The sequence below is a fragment of the Pyrus communis genome, chromosome 6 (assembly GCF_963583255.1).
Source record: "Pyrus communis chromosome 6, drPyrComm1.1, whole genome shotgun sequence".
NCBI lineage: Eukaryota > Viridiplantae > Streptophyta > Magnoliopsida > Rosales > Rosaceae > Pyrus > Pyrus communis.
Window position 1 is genome coordinate 26127903 of NC_084808.1, and position 25642 is coordinate 26153544.

A 25642-nucleotide genomic window follows, 5' to 3' on the forward strand; every position below is an offset into this window, starting at 1 on the left:
AAATGAGTGCCTATTAGTTAGTTTGTAATTGGGAAATTCCTCTGTGTTTAATTTATACATGTTTTAGATATGGTACGGCTAATAATGCGGTGGAACTCTTATTATGATTACACTTTCTGAGTGAAAATACAGGATCGTGAAAGAAATGTTACACTCTCGAAACTAGGTGAGCAATTGGTCTAATTACACGCAGAAGCATGTTTTAGGAGCTTTCCCTGTTGTTCTCATTGCATTTGCCTTTTCTTTCACCTTCAAGACTTCTTTCCTATGTCTCTCCTCTGCCTTTGCCCTAGCTCCTTCTGCAATCTGTTTGATAGTTTCCATCTCGCTGCCGAACTTTAGTACTGCTTTTGCTCTTTTTCGCTCTACTTCACTCTGCTTTTCCAATAAGTGGAATATTAGTTCATGATCAGATTATTGATTATATATGAAAATAAAATGGAGCAAAACCTCTATTTTATGGAGATGGTTTGTGCTTTTCTTCTTCTTCTTCTTCTCCCATGCAACTATTGTGGCGTTTATTTTCTCATACCTGACAATGATGTGGCTGTCAAAACCTAAATGTAACATGATGTTTCAATTATAAATTATGAAAATGATCGCCGATTTCTGAGTAGCTACCTTTCTTTAAGTCTAGCGATCTCAGTTTCCTCCCAAATATCTGCTTGTGTTTTCGTTGTTCCAGGTCCTGTTGAACTCGGTCTCCTGGTTTCATTCCAAGGGCTTTCAGGTTTCGTAGTTGTGGACAGATTGGGTTTCGGCGCTGCAGTTTCAGGGTTTACACCGCCAGCGCTGTTTGACTGTTTATCAGCAAAAGTTGGAGTTTTCTTGATAGATGGGGCAGGATGGACGGCCTTTTCGGGGTTCTTCCCGGTTGTGGCAATGCTTATTGGTACCTTGCCATGTGGATCTTCTCGTTCTGGAGTCCTTTTCGTCGAACCTGTACCTAATACAGAACATCTTCTTGGTTCTCGTTTGAATGCTGAAAACTCAGTGTTTAGGGTCGTTAACAATGTTATGCGTATAAGATACTTTTACCTGAGAATATTTTGGAAAATCTTCCACTTCCAGACACCGGCTTTGAAATTGTTGTTTCTTCCTTTCGGCTCTTGATCCTCTCGGTAGTTGGTTTACGCTCATAGCCCGTCTTTTTCTTATCAGAGATGGCCGAATCTTCGATTGATTTGATGGCGAATGCAGCAGCTCCCACCGCAGTTGCATGCTTCATTGCATTGCTAGCATCATAATCCTGACTCGTTTGTCCTGAGAGCCGTCTCTGGAACCAGTTCTGGGTCTTCCTTTTCTCTGCAAGAAATAGCTTAAACCACTACCAAAATTTGTTCCCTCACCAAACCATTTTGCATATTATGCAGCAGAGACAGAGCCATATGTTACCTTTGAAAGACTCAGTTTTCTGCGGCGGTATTCTTCGGCCGTAGACGCTGCCTGACTCTTCAGTCTTCTCTTGTCCTACGCCGGAAATTCTCACCCTAACAATAGTGATTAGTAATCATAATTACATAATCAAAGTCGAATATTATAGGAGTTAAGGGCCGAATTACCTCATTTGGTTAACTTCCATTCTTTCAGACGAAACGAACTCGGAATTTTCTTCTCTGTGAATAAGGGTTTGGTGCTCATAGTTTGGTGTTTATTTGAAGGATAAATTAGAGAAGATGAGAGCTTGAAGAAAGCTAGTTAGTAGGCTAGTTTCAGGGCAAAGCTGGCAAGAAAGCTTGAGCTTACTTTGCACGCAAGTTAGGGCTTTTTGGTGAAGGAAAGTATGCTTCTTTTCAATGATTCTTAGCTTTCAGAATTCTAAAAGAAAAAAATTCCATGAAACGTTTATGCAAATCTTTATATTTCGAATAAAGTAATTAATATTCCAAAGAAGATGAATGAGTAAAAGTAGAAGAAACAACAAAATCAGTCGCAATATCTAAATTGGAAATATCGAAAAATGATTTGTTAACTATAAGGAGCTGAAGAATATTTAACAATATTTAACCGAGAAACAGACTAGAAATGCCAGCCTTCCCCGATGGAAAGTCACTCCTTAGATTCTCACTTCAACATTCTCAGCTAAAAATAATGAAATGAAAACATAGAAAGATGCTTTCATTGAGAGTTGAACTCAAGCATAAACTTTATATTTCGAATAAAGTAATTAATATTCCAAAGAAGATGAATGAGTAAAAGTAGAAGAAACAACAAAATCAGTCGCAATATCTAAATTGGAAATATCGAAAAATGACTCGTTAACTATAAGGAGCTGAATAATATTTAACAATATTTAACCGAGAAACAGACTAGAAATGCCAGCCTTCCCCGATGGAAAGTCACTCCTTTGATTCTCACTTCAACATTCTCAGCTAAAAATAATGAAATGAAAAACATAGAAAGATGCTTTCATTGAGAGTTGAACTCAAGACCTCCCGCTTACTAAACGGGTGCTCTAACCAACTGAGCTATGAAAGCATTATTGCTGATACTCTTACCCGAAACTCTTTTATTAAAACTGCTCAAACCAGCACATATGGGCTTTCGGAAACTACACCACACCATTCTTTCCCACTTCCATTACCATCAATTGAACATGAAGGTGTCGGGTGCCCATGGCATCCTACAGCAGCAACAGCACCACCAGCAGATGTCTCCAACTGCTAGAGAAATGCAAGAACATGAAGCACTTGCAGCAAGCTCACGCCCAAGTCTTCACATCTGGGCTCGGCAGCAACAGCTTTGCTTTGAGCAGGCTCTTGGCCTTCTGCTCGGACCCATGCCATGGAAGCCTCTCCCATGCTTGGAAGCTGTTCCAACACATCCCACAGCCCACAGTCTGCATCTACAACACAATGTTGAAATCTTCACTGCTCAGAAATGAACTCATCCTGACCGTCAATGTGTTTACCAAGATGTTGCAGAACGGGCTGTGCCCAGATAATTATACCCTCCCTTATTTGTTAAAGGCTTGTGCGAGGATGCAAAGGTCTTGTCTTGGGGAATTGGTTCATGGGTTCTGTTTGAAATTGGGTTTTGTTTCTGATATCTTTGTGGGTAATTCTCTGGTAATCATGTATTGTGCGTTTGATGATATGAAGGGTGCACGGTACGTGTTCGACGAAATGCCTAGCTTAAGTGTAGTTTCATGGACGGTCATGATTTCTGGGTTTGCAAAGGTGGGCGATCTTGACATGGCGAGATTGTTCTTTGATGAAGCTCCGGTGAGGGACAGCGGAATATGGGGTGCCATGATTTCTGGGTATGTGCAGAATAGTTGTTTCAAGGAAGGTCTCTATTTGTTCCGGTTGATGCAGTTTACTGATATAGAACCTGATGAGGCAATTTTTGTGAGTGTTTTATGTGTGTGTGCTCATTTGGGAGCTCTGGATACTGGGATTTGGATTCACTCGTATTTGAATCGGCTTCGGTTGCGGTTGAGTGTTCGTTTGAGCACGGGTCTTATCGACATGTATGCTAAATGTGGGAGATTGGAGTTGGCTAGAGGACTGTTTGACGAAATGCTGCAACGAGACACGGTTTGCTGGAATGCGATGATTTCGGGAATGGCAATGCATGGAGATGGCGAAGGTGCACTTGAACTGTTTAGAGAGATGGAGGATGCTAGGGTTAGGCCAGATGATGTTACTTTCATTGCTTTGTTTACTGCTTGCAGTTATTCCGGCACGGCAGATGAAGGAATGAAGGCGTTTGATAAAATGCATAGGATATACAACATTGAGCCGAAAAGCGAACACTTTGGATGTATCGTTGACCTTCTAAGCCGCGCTGGGCTCTTCGAAGAAGCAAAGGGGATAATTGAAAGAATACCCACTTCAAGTAAACCCTCCGAAGAAGCAGTGGCTTGGAGAGCATTTCTCAGTGCTTGTTGCAATCATGGACAAGCTCAACTAGCTGAGGTCGCTGCGGAGAAGCTCTTTCAGCTGGAAAGGCACAGTGGGGTCTATGTCTTGCTCTCGAATTTATACGCAGCTTCGGGGAAGCATGGTGATGCCAGAAGAATGAGGAATTTGATGAGAAACAGAGGAGTAGAGAAGGCTCCGGGTTGCAGCTCGGTCGAGATCAATAGGGCAGTTCATGAATTCATTGCGGCGGAGAAAACTCACCCGAAAATGGACGAAATTCAATTAGTTTTGGAGACCATAAAAAAGCACTTGGATTTTTCAGGCAGCGATCAATATTTGTTTCTAGTTGACAAGACTTAAATCAAAGCTTTTAAGTTCGACTTCCCAAGTCCTAACATTACCTGCTACTATTTTCCATATAGGCAACTCCTTGGGGAGGTAGCAACATAGGAACTCACCAGTGACGGCAAAACTTCGTCGATACAGATTTCTATTTCATTGATTCAGCGACTATGTGAACCCTTGTTTGGGCAGTACTAAGCACAATTGGTTAAAACAAATAAATAATAGTTCGATGTCTTGACTAAACGAGAAATTCCGTGTCAGTGAGCTCGAGAACTTTGTGTATGCCTATTGGTTTTACGCCTGGTCGGAATGCATTCCCTTCAATATACCTGTGATGAACATGCAACCAAGATATCAAATAATCTGCTACATAATTTCAGGAATTAAAAGTTTCCGAGTTCCAGACAGAAACTTACATGTCTTTCAAAAATGGGTGTTTGTAGAAGGCATCGGGAATTCTCCCAGAAAATTGATTGTGATCCAAGTACCTAAAATCGATAAAATAAAAAAATAAAAAAAATCTCAATCAGAAATGAAAGAAATTATATATTCATTCCTCAATCTTATGTGAAGGGTAGATCCTTTGTCAAGGTTGTTCAGTTAGCCCAAGGTTTGCTATACTAATGATATTAAGTTCGCTGATATCGCAAGAGTCTAGATTCAAGTTGAATATTGGGATAAAGAAAGAGGAGGCAACTCCTCGATAAGTACCCTTCGACACCAACTAGTATAGCACAAATGCAAAGAGAATAAATATCATAAGAAGAAACTCACAAGTAAGTCAATCTCGGAATATGGGAAAGTCCTAATGGAACAATCCCAGACATCTTGTTGTACGATAGGTACCTGTAAACAAGCAAAAGAATTAACCCAACAAACTTCTTCTCCGGTAAATACATAATAAAATCCATCCTCGATGATGATAGTAACTCAAGAGTTCAGAAGCAAAACTTCAAAGGAGACATACAAGATTTCCAATGAGAAAAAAGAAAGAAAGAAAGAACAAGAGAGAGAGAGAGAGAGAGAGAGAGAGAGAGAGAGATACAAGATTTCCAATTTGGTCAAGTTGGCGAGCTGTGCTGGAATCCCTCCCGTAAGGTAGTTGTTGTTTAGGTAACTGCATATCCCAGTTTCAAAACGATTCACTTAATCTTTCATGTCATTTATACTAGAGGTAAAAGTAATTATGTATTCACCAACTTGGATTAACTTACAGGTTACGCAAAGCTGGAAAGCAGCCCTCAATACGTATGAGTTCCCTAATAGTACCCACCAAATGATTGTTACCAACGTCCCTATGAACAAATAGCATCAACGGCACACGCGTTAGTAACCAGATACAGATGCATTATCATTAACAACATACATGTGAAGAATTATCTAAACATACAAATGCCGAAGATTTTGCAGAGTTCCTAGTTCTGGAGGAATCCTCCCAACAAGGCGATTTTCTTGCAGATAGAGATAACGAAGCTCAGGAAGATTAGCAAGCTCCTTCGGGATTTCCCCCTTAAAACTATTAAAGCTTAGATGTCTGCAAATGATTAGTAGACAAAAACTAGTGAATAAGTAAATCATGGTGAATTAGTAGTCCAAACAAGAAAATTTCAAAGACATTGCGAAAGAAAGAATCAAAATTCACTCACAAATGGGTCAAACTCTTGAGTTCACCAATTTCCGGAGGAATGACATCTTGTAGCTTATTCCATCTCAAGTTACTGAGAAGCAATGATAATTAGTAAAGAACTAGAAATCTAAGCATAGATGTTCAGTAGAAACCAAATTAATCTTAAATAAAAAGAAATAGAAAGGGGATGTACAGCATTTTGAGACGCTTCAAACGTCCGATTTGCGGAGGAATTGGGCCGGTCAACTTGTTGTTATGGAGATCCCTGTGACACAGACAGAGTCACTTACATATATAGCAGATTTTTTAAAACAAAGATCATGAGTGTTGACAAAAACTAAGAAACAACTTATGGGTTATTAATGATGTATTTGCAGCTTACAAATTAAAGATTTTGAAACGTCAGTTTGTATTAATTGTGATAATTGCTAAGAAATTACAGACCAGAAGATTGAAGAGGTGTATGTTCTTACAGCCTAGTGAGATCCAAGAGATTGGTGACGGCAGTAGGAAAAGGCCCAACAATTGAGACTGCATAAACCTCCCTGCAAATTTCCAAACCAAAAACAACACATAAATGCACAATCTTCAGTTAAAACTAAAAACTCTGGGAAATCGAATCGAATGGAATGTGGAAGAAGTGATGTTCTTACAATTCGGTGACGACTCGATAATCCCCTTGAGTGGAGCAAGTGACGCCGGACCACGGCGGAAGGTCGCCGTCTCCGCACGGATCGTCTCCGACCCAGGCGTACACCACTCTCCAACCCAGCGACGCCTTGATCTCGTTCAGTGCTTTCACTGCCCAAAGAAACCACCAATTACCATAACCAAATCACAATCGCAGAGAGGGAGAGAGAGATGGGAGGACTTACTGTCGCGTTTGAGGGTTTTGGCGTCGAGAAGCAGCGGAGGGAAGACGAGGATGAGGAGGAGGAGGACCAGAGAAAACGCGGCAATTGGAAGACGAAGCGCCATTGTCATCTCCAAAAGAGAATTTCGGAGATCTCTGATCTCGGACTTCTTCACTCACACACAGTTTCAACTCGGATTAAGCAGGCGGCATTTAATTATCTGATTAGATATAAAACCACTGTACTTAATTATGATTTGTTAAGTAATTAGCTGAGATATTAGTGATAATCTCTCCAAAGTCTTCAGTCTTCTGCCAAACGCGGAATTGGAACTCCGCTTTCGTCCGTCGGTGACTCTTTTTTCTTAATTTTTTAATTTTATTTAATTTTATTTCTTCATTTCTATTGGTCGGGCCTCCTACGGGTTTGTTTTCTTTGGGCCTCCTCCCGGGTTTTTCTTTTGAGCCCGGTCTAGTTTTTATCTACGGGTGTACACATGGGCCGTTTTTTGGGCCCTTCATTTTTCTCTTTTCAGTATTACTCGAGCGGTATTGAGCAACGGGACTTCGAATTCAAATTTCAAAAAAACATAAATGACTTTAATCAACTGAGTTATAAATTTTATGCATCTTTTGATTCTTCCTTGTATTCTCAAACTTTATTATTCTTAATTTTTCGAAATAACATTCTAATCTTAAGGATAGAGTGTTGTCTTCTGCTAATACATCTATAACAAGAACTCGATTTTATCCTTGGTGTTGTTCAAAAAAGTACACATGTATTAGCCAATTTACTCCACGAACTTGTAAGGTATGGTCTGAATATTTTTGTTTACACCCAATAACGCGTTTCATTATTAAATGCACCTTCATGATATATGCAATTTATATTTCACCTTAGTTTACGAGGAAAGCGAGAGATATATGAAATTTAGGACTTTCTTATATTACGAATATCATGGGAAACACATTCATTAACCAAAGAGCAATTGTGTCACGGGATTCACCTCATCTTATATGGGAATGGGAGATGCTATTCTCTTGGTTGACAAATTTATTCAAGTACGACACCTCAATTGCAATAAATTTTTTAGTGTATCAGAAACGGTCCAGTACATTAAATGTAATAATAAAATTGGTTGATTTTGACACTTGTGCACCGAGCCATATTTCCGCACACTAAAAATTCCCACTGAATTGCAACATGAAACATGTTATATATTCATGGAAAACTTATGAACATAAAGTGAGGGCAAAAAGTCAAAAAGGCAAAAATTGAAAACCCGAAATCTAAATTAAATCCATTCATATATTTCACAGCTACAAAAGCTTCAACTTACTATCTAAATTCGGACCCACATGGTACAAGTCCACTTTGACCTCAGAAAACAAAGCTGTAGATCCAAATGTATTTATGACATTCATGGGCTTCTTTTGAGCTGCATGATCCCGCGAAGAACATCAATTCAAGAAAATTTGAGGACCATTTCCGTGCTCGTTTTTGCTGCTTCCACAAAAACTTGTCTCGTGACTTTAATTACTTACTAATTAAATCGACTTAACTATACTAAACAAATTTAAGGTAGTGATGATATGTTCAAAAACAAGCATGGAAATAGTGTGTGCATGGCGAGAGAACGATCTAGTAGCAAGTAATTAAGAAAATATATAAACTAGTACACTTAATTATAATAAGAGGATGAATTAATTCAAGAACTCGCTAGCTCCTCGATGGTAATGTTACCCCGTGCATGATCGTCGTTCATATCACTTCAGCCGGAAGACGGAAAACCGGCTCGATTTTGGGCGCTCGATCAAGAAACGAGCAGGGCAAGAACGACTTTGGTGATGAGAGATGCCAAGAAACGCTCAAGAACCGATCAAGAACGATAAATATAATATATCCATGGTAAAAAATTCAGAAATTTGTTTTGATGAGGACGTTACTTGGGGTGCAGGGTGACTTGATGAGGTAGTGGACTGGACTTTCAATTGTGAAGAGGGTTGGGACCGGAGGGGACTAATCTCTTCTCTACACCGTATCTTGGATCAATCTCGTGACCATCTTGACGGTCGCCAGGAGCCGGCTGCGAGGGGCCGGATGGGGATACCGGTGACAGCGGTGAGAGGGGAAGGCTGGCGTGGAATATTCTGTGGTGGGTGAGTTGAAGGCACAAAGAACGTAATTGTGCGCTTGACGATTCCGAATCTGAAGTCTGATGATCGCATTCACCGTGGTGATGGGTTTCTTGACTATGGAGGCGGTGGGGGTTTCTTGGTGTAGCATCGGTTGGGTTAGAGATGGGTGTGGCAGCGGATGTGACAAAAAGTAGGGAGACGATGACCGCCGCTGCCGCCATGAGAAGAAGCCGCGGGAGGCCGGAAGTGGAGGAGGGAAACGAAAAAGAAGAGTGAGAGCTCTTGGTCATTTTTTGGAGAGAGCGATGTGAAAGGGTGGTGGTTTTGAGAGGTGGAAGGAATTGCAGTGGTAAAAGGAGTTTAATGCAAGGGAAAGGCGCAAGAGACACATGAAGGACTTAAATTCACTACTCATTGTCCTTTCTATTCCTCATCACCATTCACCAATATATATTGGATACTTTAACTTACTTTTATGTCATATTTTTAGGTCCGGGTTAAATTATTCTGAGTAATATTATTTAGATACGTAAAATTAATATACACGTATTATAAGATGTGTTAGCGATATCAAATGTTTTATTGCTATTATCTTGTCATATGAGTCACGTAAATATGTTATATAGTACCCTTACTCCCATATACTTTTAGGTCTCGTTTGGCAGCTTGGATAATACAAGTGCTACCAAATACTATTTCAAAATACTTAGGAAGTCTGTGACTCTGAAGCCAAGTTCTAACATGATGCATAGCAAGTGATTGTTTTTATTGAAACAAGAAAATAGATGCTAACAAAACAGTCACAACTGAACAAAAAATAAAAGATAAAACACAGAACAAATAACATTCTATAAAACTAAAAAACTTCAGAACCGGCCCAGGTTCTGTACACCAGCAACGAGCCCTTCGCTGGGAATCTGGGTCACTGTGAGGATACACTTCTTGGTTTCCACAACGCAACAGTCATTGAAAATCACCCGCTCTGCCTTGTGACCCAAGCAACTGGAGGGATGCAAGTGTACCTTATCCATGGCTCCTGTCAGGTAGTGCCCGGAACCACTGCCGGATGTGCATTGTAGGTGAGCTACCTGAAACGAATATCCGGCTAACATGGCCCTCTTGATGTTGACAGATTAGTCAGGACCAGTAGTACTAATGCTAAATAACTTGAGATCACAACGAGCCATAATGCTCGCTAACTGCTGCCTAATGTTGTCTGCAGCCTTCAATGCCGCGTGATTGACAAAGTTGAGCTCGCACCAGGATGGATCCTCATTGTTTTCCTTGTAAGCACGATACACATTCAGCAGCGTGAGGTGATCTCCATCGACATGGATAAACCTTGCTTTTCTCAGCAGCGCAGCCGATTTTTGAGCCTCCCCCGAGGCTGAACAAGGGGACTCAACGGTACTGAAAGCATGGCACAAATGGACAAAATCTCATGTGAGCAGTTGAGTGTAGGGCTAACAATAAGCATCTTCGATAGCTGGGGATCTAAGGGGAACTCGCTCATAATCTCCCCCAGCTCGGTCCAGCGGTATTCGTCATCCATTGCTCCCAGACGCTTCAAGATCTCTATCGCTTCCATCATTCGCTCGGGATGAGGAGTCTCCACAAAATCAACTAGCATCAGATCCATGAGAACTATTTTCCTCAAAGTAAGAGCTGCCGAAGCAAATTTGGACCTACAAATTTCTGTCTGTGTGCGTCTTTGAAGATGGTTTCGGAGACTATTCTCAGTGTAAAGTCTGAAACATTTCCCGGGCCGGGTTCCCCCGGCACGTTCATGCCTCAGAGAGGCACTTGGCCTAGAAATTGGAGACACCAGCAAAGATTCAACAGGGGCAGGGGGGCACTGTGGGCTATATACTTTATGTGCAACCAATCCCGTGTCAATAACATAAACAATTCCAGGTACGGTTAGAGAGGTTTCTGCAATGTCTGTTGAGACGACAATCTTCCTCCCAGGAATTTGATCGAACACTTGTTCTTGATCCGATGGCGCAAGACCAAGAGTTTCCGAATACAGAGGCACGATTTTGACAGGTGCAGATACCTGAAACCGAGCAGAAGCAATTGCAATTGCTTGGTTAATTTTGCAGCACACGCTTTCTATCTCGTCCTCTTTGGGGAGGAAAACGAGTATATCTCCGGCAGCTTCAAGATCTCCCATCTGCCATTAGATGTGTTATCCCGCAAACAAGAAATGGACTGCTTAGAATCCGATTCAACAACTACATGGCTCAGAACCAACGATAGACCCAACTCATATCCACGCCGCAGAGCCAAAGCTTCAACAGCAGCAACACACGGTGTAGGGTCAACTTATCCTTCGTACTACAAAATTGGATTGTTTGACCGAAGAGTCCCGAGGGTATATCGAATAGAAGATAAAATTGCCCTTTTTAAAAGCGACATAAGAGAAGGAAGATTCCAAGTGCGGTTCTGTTATTGGCAAGACTTTGGGGCCCGTTGCAAGACTGCTTTACTCTTCCCTAGAGAGTTTCGGAGACAGCACCCGCATGGGATATCGTTCATCAAGATCTAGAGTTTCAAAGACAACACCCATATGGGATATCATTCATCAAGATCTTTGAAGTTGTATGTCCCAAAAAGGCCTTCCCTTTCGCCGCATATCACCAGGTCTGTTAGCCATTTGGCGGGGTCCTTGTAAAAATCCAGTACACAAACCTCAGGTTTCCATTTTCACTAAGTTCTCGAAGTATCTCCATAGCTTCCAGATCTTTGGTAGTCATGACATCGATCGTCATCGTGCAGTCACTTTGAAGATGGGAACCATCTTTAAACCAACACACTTCTAGAAGATTTTGCACATCACCCTATTGAATTAAAATGAAACAGATTAACTACTCCACAACTCTATCACAAATTTCAATTTATTTGAGATAAAAACAGATAAGATAAACAATAATTAAAATTGGTATTCATTAAAAATAGATTAAATTAACCGTAATAACCATAGCTGCTCAATTATCGAGGAAAGGGTCCGGAGATGATCCATTTCCCTCATGAACTTCTTCCCAGCCTTGAATCTGTGATAATCGAGGAGTTGTGGTTATTACTGTTAATTTAATCTGTTTTGAATGAATACCAATTTTAATTATTGTTTATCTTATCTGTTTTTATCTCAAATAAATTGAAATTTGTGATAGAGTTGTGAAGTAGTTAATTTGTTTCATTTTAATTCAATAAGGTGATGTGCAAAATCTTCCAGAAGTGTGTTGGTTTGAAGATGGTTCCCATCTTCAAAGTGACCGCACGATGACGATCGATGTCATGACTACCAAAGATCTGGAAGCTATGGAGATACTTCGAGAACTAAGTGAAAATGTAAACCTGATGTTTGTGGACTGGATTTTTACAAGGACCCCGCCAAATGGCTGACAGACTTGGTGATATGCGGCGAAAGGGAAGGCCTTTCTGGGACATACAACTTCAAAGATCTTGATGAATGATATCCCATGTGAGTGTTGTCTCTGAAACTTTAGATCTTGATGAATGATATCCCATATGGGTACTGTCTCCGAAACTCTAGGGAAGAGTAAAGTAGTCATGTGATGGCCCTAAAGTCTTGCCAATAGCGGAACCGCACTTGAAATCTTCCTTCTCTTGTGTCGCTTTTAAAAAGGGCAAGCTTAATCTTGTATTCGATATATCCTCGGGACTCTTCGGTTAAATGATCCAATTTTGTAGTACGAAGGATAAGTTGACCTTACATCATGTGTTGCTGCTGCGGAAGCTTTGGCTTTGCGGCGTGGATGTGAGTTGGGTCTATTGTTGGGTCTGGCCCATGTATTTGTTCAATCGGATTCTAAGTAGTCCATTTCTTGTTTGCGGGATAACATCTCTAATGGCAGATAGGAGGATTTTCCACTTTTAGCCAGGTGCTTGAAACTTGGACAAGCCTTTCAGGATTGTCATTAGTCTTGGGTTCCAAGATCAGCCAATATGGCAACTAACCTTTTGGCGTCACGTAGTTGTGTCGAGATGTGTGATTTGTCTTGGGTTGATCGACCCCCATTTTCGCTTGTGCATGTCTTGAGCAAAGATGGATTACCTTGCCTGCCTTAATGTGGGTAGTGCAAGGGGCGACGCTCAGAGCTTTGCTTCCAATGTCGGGTCTTCTACCCCTTATACTTCATGTCTGGTTTTTTTGGTTTTTTTCCTTCTGTTGGACATTCATTGTGATTTTGGCATCTTTTACACTGGTTTATACATTTCCAGTTTTCCAAAAAAAAAAAAAAAAAAAAGATAAGTTGACCCTAAGGCCGGTTGTTTTCCTACTTTATAGGTTAGTATTTGGTCTCCCGATTCCTGTTTAATGTCAATGGTCCTATAAAAATACGGAGAAATTATTTAAAATCCCACCAACAATACAAATGCTTATTTTAAAATCCCACTGACAATACAAATGCTTATTTTTTAAAATGTAGGAAATTTACCTGGTTCGATAGAGATCAAACTCTCCCTCCTCCAGAGTTAAACCATCTTTTGGTTTGTTCAAGTCTTTTGGCTCTCCCAAGAAAAGGTATTTTTTCTAGACACGGTTGTCTTGTTCGGGCTCCTAGAGTTTGGTAACTTGTGCGTCTGAAAACCCATTAGATTAAAGATCAAATCTTTATCAGAAAAACAAGGGCAAACCAAAACCCAGAAATCAGACACCAAAATTGTAAATCCCCAATTCATAAAATCAAGAGCGAAAAAGAAAAAAACGAACAGAAAAACCCAGAAATTAGATACCAATATTGTAAATTCCCGATTCATAAAATCAAGAGAAAAGAACAGGAAAAATCCAGAAATTAGACACCAGAATTGTAAATCCCAAATTAATAAAATCAAGAGCAAAGAACAGAAAAAACCAAGAAATTAGACACCACAATTGTAAATCCCCAATTCATAAAATTATGAACGAAGAACAGAAAAACCCAGAAATTAGACATCACAACTGAATTGTAAAAATCCCCAACTCATAAAATCAAGAGCGAAGAAGGAAAAAAACCTTGAAGAACAAAAAATTGCAGAGAAGAAATCAATAGCGGAAGTGATGTGAAAAGAATGGCGATCTTCTTAACACGGCGCTGCTCGGTGCTCGACTCGAATTTCAAAATCTTATTTTTGAAGGGAGTAGTGCGGAAAGAATGGCTATTTTCGGTCATCTGGCCGGATTGGTTGGAGATGGCCTAAGAACCCTCAACTTAAATGTGTGACAGCCCGTCCCGAATGGGTATATTATTTTATCCTCGATAACGTGAAATGACTTTTATACATTAGATGATGTTGTGTGACATGCATTTTGGTTGTGGTCCAATTCATGTTTTCCTTGTTTTTGGTTAGCTGCAACCTGGACCACACACTCATACACAGACATCAACTCGTTGACCCTTTCTCTCTCATTCCCTCTCGGATTTCTTTCCATTTCCGTACAATTGTACGGACAATTTCTCAAACCACTTGATCATTCACGGATCGAGGTTGTGGATGTTGTTTTTGGACTCCTTGCAAGCTTAGGAGTCGATTTATACTCGTAGTTGGACGTGAAGATTTCATTTACTCGAGAACCAGAAAACCCCGATGAGGTGCCCTATTCATCCATCGTGATCGAAGAGGTTTTGTCAAGTTTGGAGGTGTTAAAAAGCCTTAGAACTTCTTCTCCGAGCTTAGGGAAGAATTTTGGAAGGTTTTGGACGTTAGGAAGCTCGTGTTTAACAAGTTGCAGAGGTAGCGGGATTATCGTGATTTTTCCGGCGTGATCCCGTGAGTTTTAGGACCTAAAAGTGGTAATGTTTTGTTCCTTTCATCCTAAGCTTCATTTTGGTTTAAATTTCGTGAAGTTTGGTTGAAAAATGAAGAAGATATGACGATTAGAAGTTTTTCCAGTTTCCAGCGACGCAGACGGTAGCCATCGGCGACTCCGGCGAGGATCACTGGAGAAGATGAAGAATATTCCGTCAACTTTGATGGAATATACTAACGGCGTTAGGTATATTTAACGGTATATTCCATTTTTGGACAAAATATTCCTTAACGCCGTAAGGGTTTCCGTACGTGTGTCAGGCACGTGCCTACACATGGCCGACGCGTAAGGACGCGTGGGTGATCGGAAAATTTTTCTAAATATATGGGAATGTTCGTGGGATTGAGTAGATCACGTTGGTATATTCAAACATCCCATTTGAGCAACGTGTGAGAAGTTATTACCTAATTTTGTTTATGTGCTTTAAAATAAAGTTTATATAGTTGTTTCGCATATAGGTGAGACCTATCTAGAGGACGAGCGTAATCAAGCGAGACTCGGGAGCTATGACCCTTCCACATATCAGTGAGTGGGCTTTTGGTTTTCAGTATATGTGTATATATATATATATATATATATATATATGCTTGGTATTTTTCCCAGAAATTTGATTTAAATGATTCATATGTTTTGAAATGCCATGCCAAATGTCTTATAATTAGAATATGTATTTAGTAGTTGCATATATTGTCGTTAACGCTGCGAACGCTCAGGTAAATACTAGGTGAGTTTATTGATTGTTGATGTGAGTTGCATGATTATGTTGAGATGTATTTTGAACTCATAAACCTGCACCCTGGTGTTAGTGCTCCCGCCCGTGGTTAGGGTACAGTCCTTCACGTGATGTTCACCTCCCGCACCATACGCTTACCTTGGATCCAAGTTAGGTGCAAAGTCATGTCGTACAAACCACTATAGGTGGTTTCGACTTGTAGGTAACCCGCGATTATTCGCACAGTCTTCACGTGATCGTAGAACTTGAGCGTATTTATTTACACCTAGTCTTGTCGTATATACCACTTTAGGTGGTTCTGACTCGTGTGCAAGTATATTTGTTGAGATGTGGATTTGAACCGTACAGGTCACGTTAGGTGACTCCGGCTAGATGGATGAGCTCTAGATTCAGCCGTACAGGTCACGTCAGGTGACTCCGGCTGACATATCATTTTGTATTGATTTATATTACCTGGCTTACATATTTTTATGTTGAGATATTTGACATGACATATTTGTGGATTTTGCTATTCTGAGCATGGTTGTGGTATAGATATGTATTCTATGTTCTGGGAAATTATACAGGTTTTACGGCGATGGGTTACTATCTTTAATGATGAAACAGTTTTGAAAAGCTTTGTTTTTGCCTACTCACACTTTCTGTTTTGCACCCCTCCAGGTTCTAGTTAGGAGTGCTTATTGGTGGTTTGCGAGGAATCCACGACAACTCTGACGGATTATTACCATTGTAGGATCACCTTTGGTATTGTATAATTAGCATTCGTCATGCTGGACTGCACTTAGGCTACTTATGCTTTGATTGTGAATTCACACTTATTTTCGTCTTGCACTTAATTCTTATCTAATGCTCTAGTTGGTTTGGTTTTTGTTTATTCGCATTTCTTATATAAATATTGCTTCCGCACTATGCACATGGCTACGTTAACCTCACGTGACGGCCAGCACGCCTCGATCTAGGTTGGGGTGTGTGTCAAATGGGCTAGGCCTAAATCCTAAACTAACAAGCAAAATCAAAACAAGAAAATACTAATATTTTCCAACACGCTTGTCAAACTCATGGCGGTACACGACCTAAATTACTAATAAAAAATTGTGGATGCAAACTCCATTATGCTGACTTCCGATGCCAATTCCTATACAATAAGACAGTGGAGATGGATCCAGATGAGGAAATGGTGCGGGATGCCGGTCCGGTGTTGGTTCATCAGATAGGTTGCTTGGGTGCAGATAATACACCAGAGTATACGACAAGAACAAATGACAAATGATGAACAATGACACTTTTTTTGGACTACAATGAACAACGATAATTTTCATGATGAATCTAAATTAGAACAATCAAACAAGGAAATATGACAACAAACTGATACGGGACAAGAGCATATTAAATCTTGAATTCAAATCTGATATGATATCAAGTTGAAAATTAGAATACTCATAACGAAACAAACAAACAAAAGATAAACTATGAACATTATTTTATTAAATGGAAAACAAATAAATAAGATTGTCGAGACGGTTACAAATTGAAAATTGCATCTTGACTGACTTATTTATCATACTAAGCTACAAGCTATATCTGTTCAAAAAAAAAAAAAAAAAAAAGGAAAAACTATATGCTATGCTTATAGAGAACAAAACTTAAAAAACTCTCGAAGTCTTAAATGGACTGGGTCCAAATCCTAAGGTAACATGCAAAACCCAATTAATAAAATACTAATATTTTCTAACAAAATCTTGATCAGAAAAACACGTAGCTGATCTTAATTTACAACCAAAAGTAACAATCAAATCTTGACAAAATAGGAGGACTTAAACGTAATTCAACAACAATTCACAATAATAACGGAACCGGCCTTCAACAAAATCAGTAATTTGAACGCAAAACTCAAAGGACTTCCATTATTTTCTAATAAAATGATAGTGGATTCTCTCCCGAGTCGATGAGAGTTTTCTCTCTAACTGAGACTCATTCTCACCTCTTGTGTGAGGTTTCCGTTATTGGTTTTTCTGTTCAGGCGCCGACCCTGGCTATGGCTATAGCTAGGGTTAGTGGTAGTCATTTTCTTTTTCTTTTTGCTCTTCCCTCCCTTCTTTTCTGTTACTGTTTTTCCCCTGCTATCCATCATGATCAGTGCGACCTATGCACTCTTGTTGCCATTATTCCTACTCAATTAATTCCTCATGTCCATCCAATTCATCCCCCCATCTTCATGCCCCTCGTCCATCCCCCATAGGGATGGCAAGGGTTCGGTTTAGAGACGGAAACGCTATATCCATCCCCATAACCACGAAAATTAACCATATCCATAACCGCAAATTAACCATCGGGGATTATCCATAACCATATCCACCGGGTAACGGATTTTCAATTGGTTATCAATTATATACATCTTCATAAAAAAAAATATATATATATATATATATTCATCTAATTAACGCATTATAAATTTTAGTAGATACTAATTCCGTCATTAAATAGCAACATCCAATTACAAAAAACTAACAATATATTTGAAGTTGTTCATGATAACATGCACCAATTTTTTGACAGTGAAACTCTTGAAGAGAGATGAATCTGATAAACTTGTAATATTTGATAATTGATATATAAAATGATTCAATGAATAATTTGGTTGAGTATAACAATAAGAGTATTGAATTGATGAGGTTGTTGGTATGCCCCATGCATGATGTTTGGTGCATAATAAAGATAGTATAGGGTTTGATGCATGCATAACGAATTAGTATAGGGAGGGTTCGGTAAATTGAATAAAATTATATTATGTATCAAATATATATATATATATATATATATATATATATATATATTCGGGTCGGATTCGGGAATGGATACGGATTGGGGACCCCTATAGCCATATCCAAAATCATAACCGAATAAAGTTCATAGTTTTTCCCCATATCCATACCATACCTGAATTTTCATATCCAAATCTAATCCATTCGGGTGGTTATCCACGGTTATTGGGTTTAACAGTTAGAATTACCATCCCTTATCCCCCACAAATCTAATCTTCTTTATTTTCGATTTAGCTTCATCCTTCATCAATTTATACCCAAATTTGGTCTACAGTTACTTTTGGCTGTGATTTGTCACGATACATCGAGAAGGTGTGTTGAGCTCCGGTTTACATATCGGCTCATGTGTCCGCACCACTTTCTTTTTTCGGTCTGCCTGCATTGGCAGTGTTGCTTGTGGGATTCTCACATGCTTCTTTGTTTTCTTCTCCTTGGTGGCTGCCGTTGGAGAAGGTTTCATTGATGGATCACATGGTCTTCCTTCCTCCCATCTCTGAGGTGTTGATTGGTCGGAATTCTGGAGTAAGTCGGTGTACATGGTTCCTGCTGTTCGTGCAGTGTTGTAGAGGCGGTTGTAGCAGAAGGCTAGGGTTCTCTTTCAATGTGTCTTTGTTTTTAGGCTTTAGTTTTTGGGCTTTAGCCTCTGAGGTGTTGATTGGTCGGAATTATGGAGTAAGTTAGGTGTACATGCTTCCTGTTGTTCGTGTGATGATGCACAGGCGGTTGTAGTAGAAGGCTAGGGTTCTCTTTCGGTGTGTCTTTGTTTTTGGGCTTTAGCCTTTGTTTTGGCCCTTTGTGTGTAGTTTGTAAGGTCCATTTTTGTGTTATGTATATGGTTTGGACCTTGGTGTGTAGTTTGTTTGGCCCTTTTTTCTTTGTGTTTTAGTGTGCGCCTTTGTGTTGTAAATTTTTGGTTGGTAATAATTTTACTATTTGTAACCCAAAAAAAAAAAAAAAAAAAAAACTTAAAGAATCAAACTTGATATGGCATCATCAATAGATCTTGTAGAATAGCAGAATTAAATTACAATCATAGACACCAAATTTGTAAATCCCCAATTCACAAAGTCAAGAGAGAAGGAGAACCAAACAAAAATACTATTACACCCTATTGCATTGAGATAAATATTAGAAAAGAAAATTCATGGATATTTAAAGTAATTTTACACAAAAAGAATTTTTTTTTAAATTTTCTCATCCACATATCATCAATGCATGTCTCTATCTATATTTCCCAAAATTTAAAAATTAAACTAAAAAATCTTTCATTGTTGTAAAAATTGTGGAAATGTATACCCACATGTTTTAGCTAATAGTGAGGAAGACTTAAGAATAGTTGTGTTGTTGTTGATATGTGAGATTTTTCAAAAGACAATCATTTCATTTTTTGCAAACCTTCACGGATGTAGCTCTATATAATGAGCATTCCGTATGTGATCACAATACATAGTAAAGAAAAGAAGTGAAAGCAATTATATCAATATCTCCTTCCTCTCTTTACCTACAATCATTTTGTGTTATAGTTACAAAACTAAACAGTGTGATATTTTGCACCCGCGTTCTTGTCCCTAGCAAATGTTATTTCTCTAATTTTTACCTACTTATAACATTCACGATCTATCTACTTCACATTTTTCTCCCAACTTCTTCCTCCCATATATATTTTTCATTTTCATTTTTTTATACACACACTAGGGCTGGCCCTGAGGGTGTGCAAGTGGTGCCACCGCACATGGCCCCCAAATCGAAAGGGCCCTCTATTTTTCTATTTTACATGAATATACATATATAGACCAATATGTGTGAAAAAATTATAAAATCAACTGTTAGCACAAGTGGTACTTATGCTTATCTGTAATCGTTTGAGAATGGGTTCGAGACTTTGTCTCCATCATTTTTTACTTTATTATTATTAAATACGTAAAGTTTCACAAAAATAATATAAAAATTCCACAAAACTAAAATAAAAATTTTAACCTTGGACCTTTAAGTAACTTTATTTTTTAACGAATGATATTATTTACGTTAAGGGGAAGAGGGTGGGTTTAGCCTTACAATAAGCTAACAATAATGTGGTCCAAACTAATATAAAAATTCCACAAAACTAAAATAAAATTTTTAACCCTGGACATTTAAGTAATTTTATTTTTTTTGAACGAACAATGTTATTTACGCTAAGGGGAAAGGGGTGGGCTTAACCTCACAATAAGCTAGCAATAATATGGTTCAAACTCGTATTTGGCGAAAATCAAACCTAAAACCTCTCACTTACAAGTGAAAAAGAATACCATTAGATTGTACTACTAAATGGTTAGACCTCTAAGTAATTCAGGAAAAAATAATAATTCACCTTTTTGTGAATTCATTTGTTTTATTTTTTTTTGCTATTACAATTTATAGAAAGCACAACTAAAATTTTAAAATAAAAAAAATTATATTCGCAATTTTGGAACCTCTAATTCACTTTCGCATGTGGCCGACTCTGACACACACAATGGCAGTATTAATGAATTGATTAAGATTAATTAAGATTAAACAGTGACTAAATAGATTTTGATACCGCACAACCAAAAGGAGTATGCCTGAGTATTAAATAAATGTTATTTTGATAGATATTTACCTATCCAATCCCATTGCTCATCGGTCACCGCATCCGCCATCGCCATGGCCGTTCCTTCAACAACCTTCGTTTCCATCCTCCTCCTCTTCACCTTCTTCCCTCCGACCCACCAAACTGTTTCACTCTCTCTCTCCCCAACCTCCCTCTCCAAATCGGGCGACTCCGTCCTAATCCAATGGTCCGGCATCGACTCGCCCTCCCGACTCGACTGGCTCGGCATCTACTCGCCCCCTTCCTCCCACCACGACAACTTTATAGGATACAAGTTCCTCTCCTCCGCCCCCACATGGAAATCTGGGTCGGGCTCCATTTCCCTCCCTCTGGTCAATCTCCGATTCAACTACTCCTTCCGGATTTTCCGCTGGAACGAGTCCGAGATCGACCCCAACCACCTCGACCAGGACCACAACCCTCTCCCCGGCACCGCCCACCTGCTCGCCACCTCAGATGACGAGCTTAGCTTCGAATCGGGTCGTGTTCCGGATCAGATCCACCTCGCTTACACGGACGGAGATGACGAGATGCGGGTCATGTTCGTGACGCCAGACGGCGGGGAGAGAAAGGTTCGATACGGTCAGAGGGAGGACTCGCTCGATGACGGGGCGGTGGCACGTGTGGGGAGGTATGAAAGGGAGCACATGTGCGATGCACCCGCCAACAACAGTATCGGGTGGAGAGATCCCGGGTTTATCCACGATGCGGTCATGACCCGACTGGGAAAAGGCGTCAGATATTATTACAAGGTAAAATTTACATTTTACTGTTCTAGTTAAATTCTTAACGAGATTGATTACGAATGTTTGGAACTTGGAAGTGCATTAAGAGTAGCTTTTTTAGGAGGCAGTTCCGAAAGCACTTTAATTTCTATCAAAAGTTTCGAACTTTCGATGTACTTTTAATAAAAGTGCTTTTAGTAAAATCACTTATGAACTGAAGAGAAATGCCTTCTAACAAGCATTTCAAGAGGACCTGATAGTAAGTGTTATGTGATCAGGTCGGAAGTGATTCTGAAGGATGGAGCAAAACGCACAGCTTTGTCTCACGAAACGAGGACTCGGATGAAACTACGGCCTTTATGTTTGGTGACATGGGGACTGCAACACCTTATGCAACGTTTCTTCGGACACAAGACGAGAGCATAGCCACTGTGAAATGGATCCTCCGGGATGTTGAGGCTCTTGGTGAAAAGCCGGCTTTTGTTTCCCACATCGGAGACATAAGCTACGCGAGAGGGTACTCGTGGTTGTGGGATCAATTCTTTAGCCAAATTGAACCCCTTGCATCCAAACTTCCATACCATGTTTGTATTGGAAATCACGAGTATGATTGGCCGTTGCAGCCATGGAAACCGGAGTGGGCAACAATGTATGGGACAGATGGTGGGGGAGAATGTGGGGTGCCCTATAGTCTTAAGTTCAACATGCCTGGAAACTCATCTGAACTGACTGGAACAAGTGCCCCAGCTACACGAAATCTTTACTATTCGTTTGATGTTGGGTCAGTACATTTTGTGTACATTTCAACTGAGACCAATTTTGTTGAAGGAAGCAAGCAATTGGAATTTATAAAGCGGGATTTGGAGGCAGTGGATAGGAGGAAGACGCCATTTGTGGTGGTGCAAGGACATAGGCCGATGTACACAACAAGCTACGAGAGAGGTGATGCTCCTTTGAGGGTGAAAATGCTGGAGCATTTGGAGCCTCTGTTTGTGAAGAACAATGTAAATCTTGCACTATGGGGACATGTACACAGATACGAGAGGTTTTGTCAGTTGGTAAACTATACTTGTGGGAGTGTTGGACCTATTCATGTTGTGATTGGGATGGGAGGGCAAGACTGGCAACCGATCTGGGAGCCTAGACCAGATCATCCAACTGACCCAGTGTACCCACAGCCAGAGCGGTCTTTATACCGCGGTGGTGAATTTGGGTACACTAGGTTGGTTGCCACAAGGAAGAAGCTTACACTTACTTATGTTGGAAACCATGATGGGAAGGTGCACGACACAGTGGAGATTCTGGCTTCAGGCCAAGTTCTCGGCGATAGTGGAGCTGGTAGAGGCGGTATCAAGTCTGTTAATATCGGTAGCAGTGGTGATGCTGGGGTTATTAGGAGCAGTGGGGAGTCTACATTCTCTTGGTTTGTGAAGGGAGCAAGTGTGTTGGTGCTTGGGGTTTTTATAGGATACGTTGTGGGTTACATTTCATATTCCAGGAAAAAGGCCGTTCCAGGAAGTAACTGGATTCCTGTGAAGAGTGAGGAAACCTGAGCTCCTACAACAACTGCAGATTGCTGTGTTTGTAAATATTCAAACTTTCTGCACACATTTGGTGTCGGTAGTGACTTTCACTCCCGTTTTCTCTTCCCGCCATCATCCCCTTATTTCTGCCCCGTCCTTGGATCTTATTTGATTTGTTCGATCCAAAAACTGCGAAAAAAAAGGAGTGGAGGAGAAGAAAATAGGAATGCAAAACTATATGGTGTAATCTAGAGCTGTACGGTTTTTGAATCTGAACATAAAGGCTCGTTTTATTGCATGTATATCCCAAATAGGGGGAACCAGTTATATACAATCAAAAGTAATGTGCAAATTTTCTGTAGACTGCTTGCCGGTATTTCCAAGACTGTTGACCTTCACTCGAGCAAACGCCGTGTACGTTGATTGGCACCTTTCACTCGAGAGTTAACCTCATCAATATCGTCAGAGAGATTATCGATGGCTTTGTTTTGCCTGCATTTTTCCAAATTACTTAACAACAATGTAGAGATATAGATGCAAATCACGAAGAAAGTTCACAGCGAAGAACAAAGATATTGACCTGTCGAGTTCATTTCCCATGTCCATAGCCATACCCTTCAAATCCCCCAAAATGTTACTTAGATCTGAAAGTCCATCATCTTGCTTTGCCTTCTCATACTGTTATTCACAAACCAGTCCCAAAATAAGTAAAATCGGGAGGGCACGTAGCCACCGTAATCGCAAACACTTACCTCGACTTTCTGCATGGCACCTGAGCCTTCCGGAGGAGGCGTCGCAGGAGCTGACCGCCCTTTCGGACCTAAACCCAACTTTTCCCTCTGCTGTGGATCAGCTTTTTTGGTTGCAGAAGCTGAGCATGATCACCATATACAAAAAGCTTCATGAGGTTTTGAAGAATCAGGAAATGAAGCAAGCAGATTATAACAGAACCAAACCTAATGACAGATCGGGTCCCGAAATATCCTTGGTCTTCTTCGGCTTCCAAGGCATTGAGAACATGCCTCCAAGATTGTTTAAAATCTTCTCACCCTGTTTTCAGAATGCATCATTAGGTATTACGATAAAAAATGCTGCTCCTCTTCGGGTTTCATAGTTTCTTGTGTCACAAGAAAAACTAAAATCATCTAGTTACAAAACCCTAACAAGAAGGAGAGATTACCCGACTCAAATCCTTATCGATATCAACAGCCGCCATGTGAGTCCTTGTAATTTGCTCACCCTGCTGGTGCAACATGTCAAGGGTCCTTGTAGCATCCCCTCTGATGTCCTCTGCAATCCTGAGGCAATTGTTGACACTCTTTGTTGTCTCCTCGGACTTGTTAACAGCATATTTCTCTAACTCTTGCATACTCTGCTGCTCTAATGATTTTTTTTCGTTACTGAAATCCGGGGTGATAAGCATAGGTTCGGAAGAAGTTCTTCTCGCAGGGTTAAGCGTGTTCTTCCCCGCGTCTGAATCAGCTTGAAAACCTGGGTCTACAGAACCTTGCTTTCCAATCTTTGCAGGCGATTTCTTAAACCCAAACATTTTGCCAAAAAACAATAATTGTCAAAGTGGTCACGCCTGCAAAAGATTACGAATTTAGCAATAGAAGATCAAACTGAAACTTGTCGACCGAAAATTACAACATGGGTTATGATCAAGAACCGCAAATGTACCGAGAAATGTTGATAAAAATCGAAACTTGGCAGTGTTTCTTACACAAACTGCCGCGGTCTTTGGGTTATGGGTTTGATTTGTGCTTGAAACAAGAAGAGGAATTAGTGAAGAAATTGGAGAGAAACAAAGGATTTTCTGTGGAGAAGTATTTATTTTCTGTCTCTGTGGTTGTGAGAAAAATCAGAAAAAGACGTCGCGAAAAAGCAGAAGAATTGGACGGCTCTAACATCCCCCGAGTCCAAGGTCCAACTTTGAGAGACCGTTGGGAAGGATTTTAACTTCTTCCCTCCTCAATTTTTCTCACTCTTTTTTTTTTTTGGGGGTTATTTCTAATCTTATTTTTATGGATAAATAAAAGATTATTGTCAAAACATGTTTGCGCGCCACGTGTTGCCACGTGGGTGAACCAGATGGCCACCGAGTACTGTGGTCCATTGGCAATGGGCAGGCTTTGTTGTTGAGCGAATGAAAATCTAAAATGGTCTTTAATTGGGTCCCTCATTTTGGGTTCAAAGAGAGGAAGTGATTGGGTAGCCCAAACCTTTGTTTCATCCTATAATTTGTTTGTTTTAATCTTTTGTGAGAGTAATTGAAGATTGAGACTTCTTTTATCGTTTGTAGAAGTGAAATATCGTTAGACTACCTGATAGTTAGTTTGTTCTAGAATTGTTAGGGATCAATCTTTTGTGTTGTGACTACTTTTTCAGCGTGATCGTTAAAGTGTCGTCTAATGTTTTTAGCTCTTTTCATGTATAATATGTTTATAAATAATGTACCATAATTTTTACGAAATATTTGTAATGTCGTTGACCCATATATAATAGTAACTTAGTAACACCAAGTGACATAAGACTGTCACACTTAACAAAAATTTCTCGCGAGAAATGGATGAACAACAACGT

The 25642-nt window shown here is 40.0% G+C and overlaps 5 protein-coding genes, 1 non-coding gene and 1 pseudogene across 7 annotated transcripts; 2 read left to right on the forward strand and 5 right to left on the reverse strand.

Annotated features, from left to right (window-relative positions):
* Positions 1-22: 22 nt before the first annotated feature.
* On the reverse strand, positions 23-1711 carry LOC137736606 (remorin 1.4-like). Of its 2 annotated transcripts, none has more exons than XM_068475844.1 (6): positions 1563-1711; positions 1396-1490; positions 1039-1305; positions 622-940; positions 451-532; positions 23-375 (listed from the first exon to the last, which is right to left on the reverse strand). In XM_068475844.1, exons 1-6 carry the CDS (start codon positions 1580-1582, stop codon positions 184-186), a joined length of 975 nt encoding a protein of 324 aa, XP_068331945.1. In that variant the 5' UTR covers positions 1583-1711; the 3' UTR covers positions 23-183. The 2 variants fall into 2 exon arrangements, with proteins under 2 accessions (XP_068331945.1, XP_068331944.1); XM_068475843.1 differs by having other exon boundaries at positions 622-946.
* A 693-nt stretch (positions 1712-2404) lies between these two features.
* Positions 2405-2478, reverse strand: TRNAT-AGU (transfer RNA threonine (anticodon AGU)). The gene has a single exon. It is a non-coding gene; the product is annotated as a tRNA-Thr (tRNA).
* An 84-nt stretch (positions 2479-2562) lies between these two features.
* Positions 2563-4226, forward strand: LOC137736603 (pentatricopeptide repeat-containing protein At5g66520-like). Its single transcript, XM_068475841.1, has one exon. The coding sequence runs from the start codon at positions 2616-2618 to the stop codon at positions 4224-4226; it is 1611 nt and encodes a 536-aa protein (XP_068331942.1). The 5' UTR covers positions 2563-2615.
* A 101-nt stretch (positions 4227-4327) lies between these two features.
* LOC137736604 (probable leucine-rich repeat receptor-like protein kinase At1g35710) lies at positions 4328-6924 on the reverse strand. Its single transcript, XM_068475842.1, has 11 exons — positions 6714-6924; positions 6492-6639; positions 6312-6383; positions 6032-6103; positions 5858-5929; positions 5602-5745; positions 5426-5506; positions 5257-5328; positions 4986-5057; positions 4628-4699; positions 4328-4540 (listed from the first exon to the last, which is right to left on the reverse strand). The coding sequence occupies exons 1-11, from the start codon at positions 6820-6822 to the stop codon at positions 4450-4452; spliced, it is 1005 nt and encodes a 334-aa protein (XP_068331943.1). The 5' UTR covers positions 6823-6924; the 3' UTR covers positions 4328-4449.
* A 2701-nt stretch (positions 6925-9625) lies between these two features.
* LOC137738373 (probable pre-mRNA-splicing factor ATP-dependent RNA helicase DEAH3) lies at positions 9626-11285 on the reverse strand (annotated as a pseudogene).
* A 9516-nt stretch (positions 11286-20801) lies between these two features.
* Positions 20802-23420, forward strand: LOC137737054 (probable inactive purple acid phosphatase 2). Its single transcript, XM_068476405.1, has 2 exons — positions 20802-21563; positions 21815-23420. The coding sequence occupies exons 1-2, from the start codon at positions 20865-20867 to the stop codon at positions 23087-23089; spliced, it is 1974 nt and encodes a 657-aa protein (XP_068332506.1). The 5' UTR covers positions 20802-20864; the 3' UTR covers positions 23090-23420.
* Positions 23419-24853, reverse strand: LOC137737055 (putative SNAP25 homologous protein SNAP30). Its single transcript, XM_068476406.1, has 5 exons — positions 24240-24853; positions 24016-24109; positions 23812-23930; positions 23640-23737; positions 23419-23551 (listed from the first exon to the last, which is right to left on the reverse strand). Exons 1-5 carry the CDS (start codon positions 24606-24608, stop codon positions 23455-23457), a joined length of 777 nt encoding a protein of 258 aa, XP_068332507.1. The 5' UTR covers positions 24609-24853; the 3' UTR covers positions 23419-23454.
* Between the last annotated feature and the right edge of the window lie 789 nt (positions 24854-25642).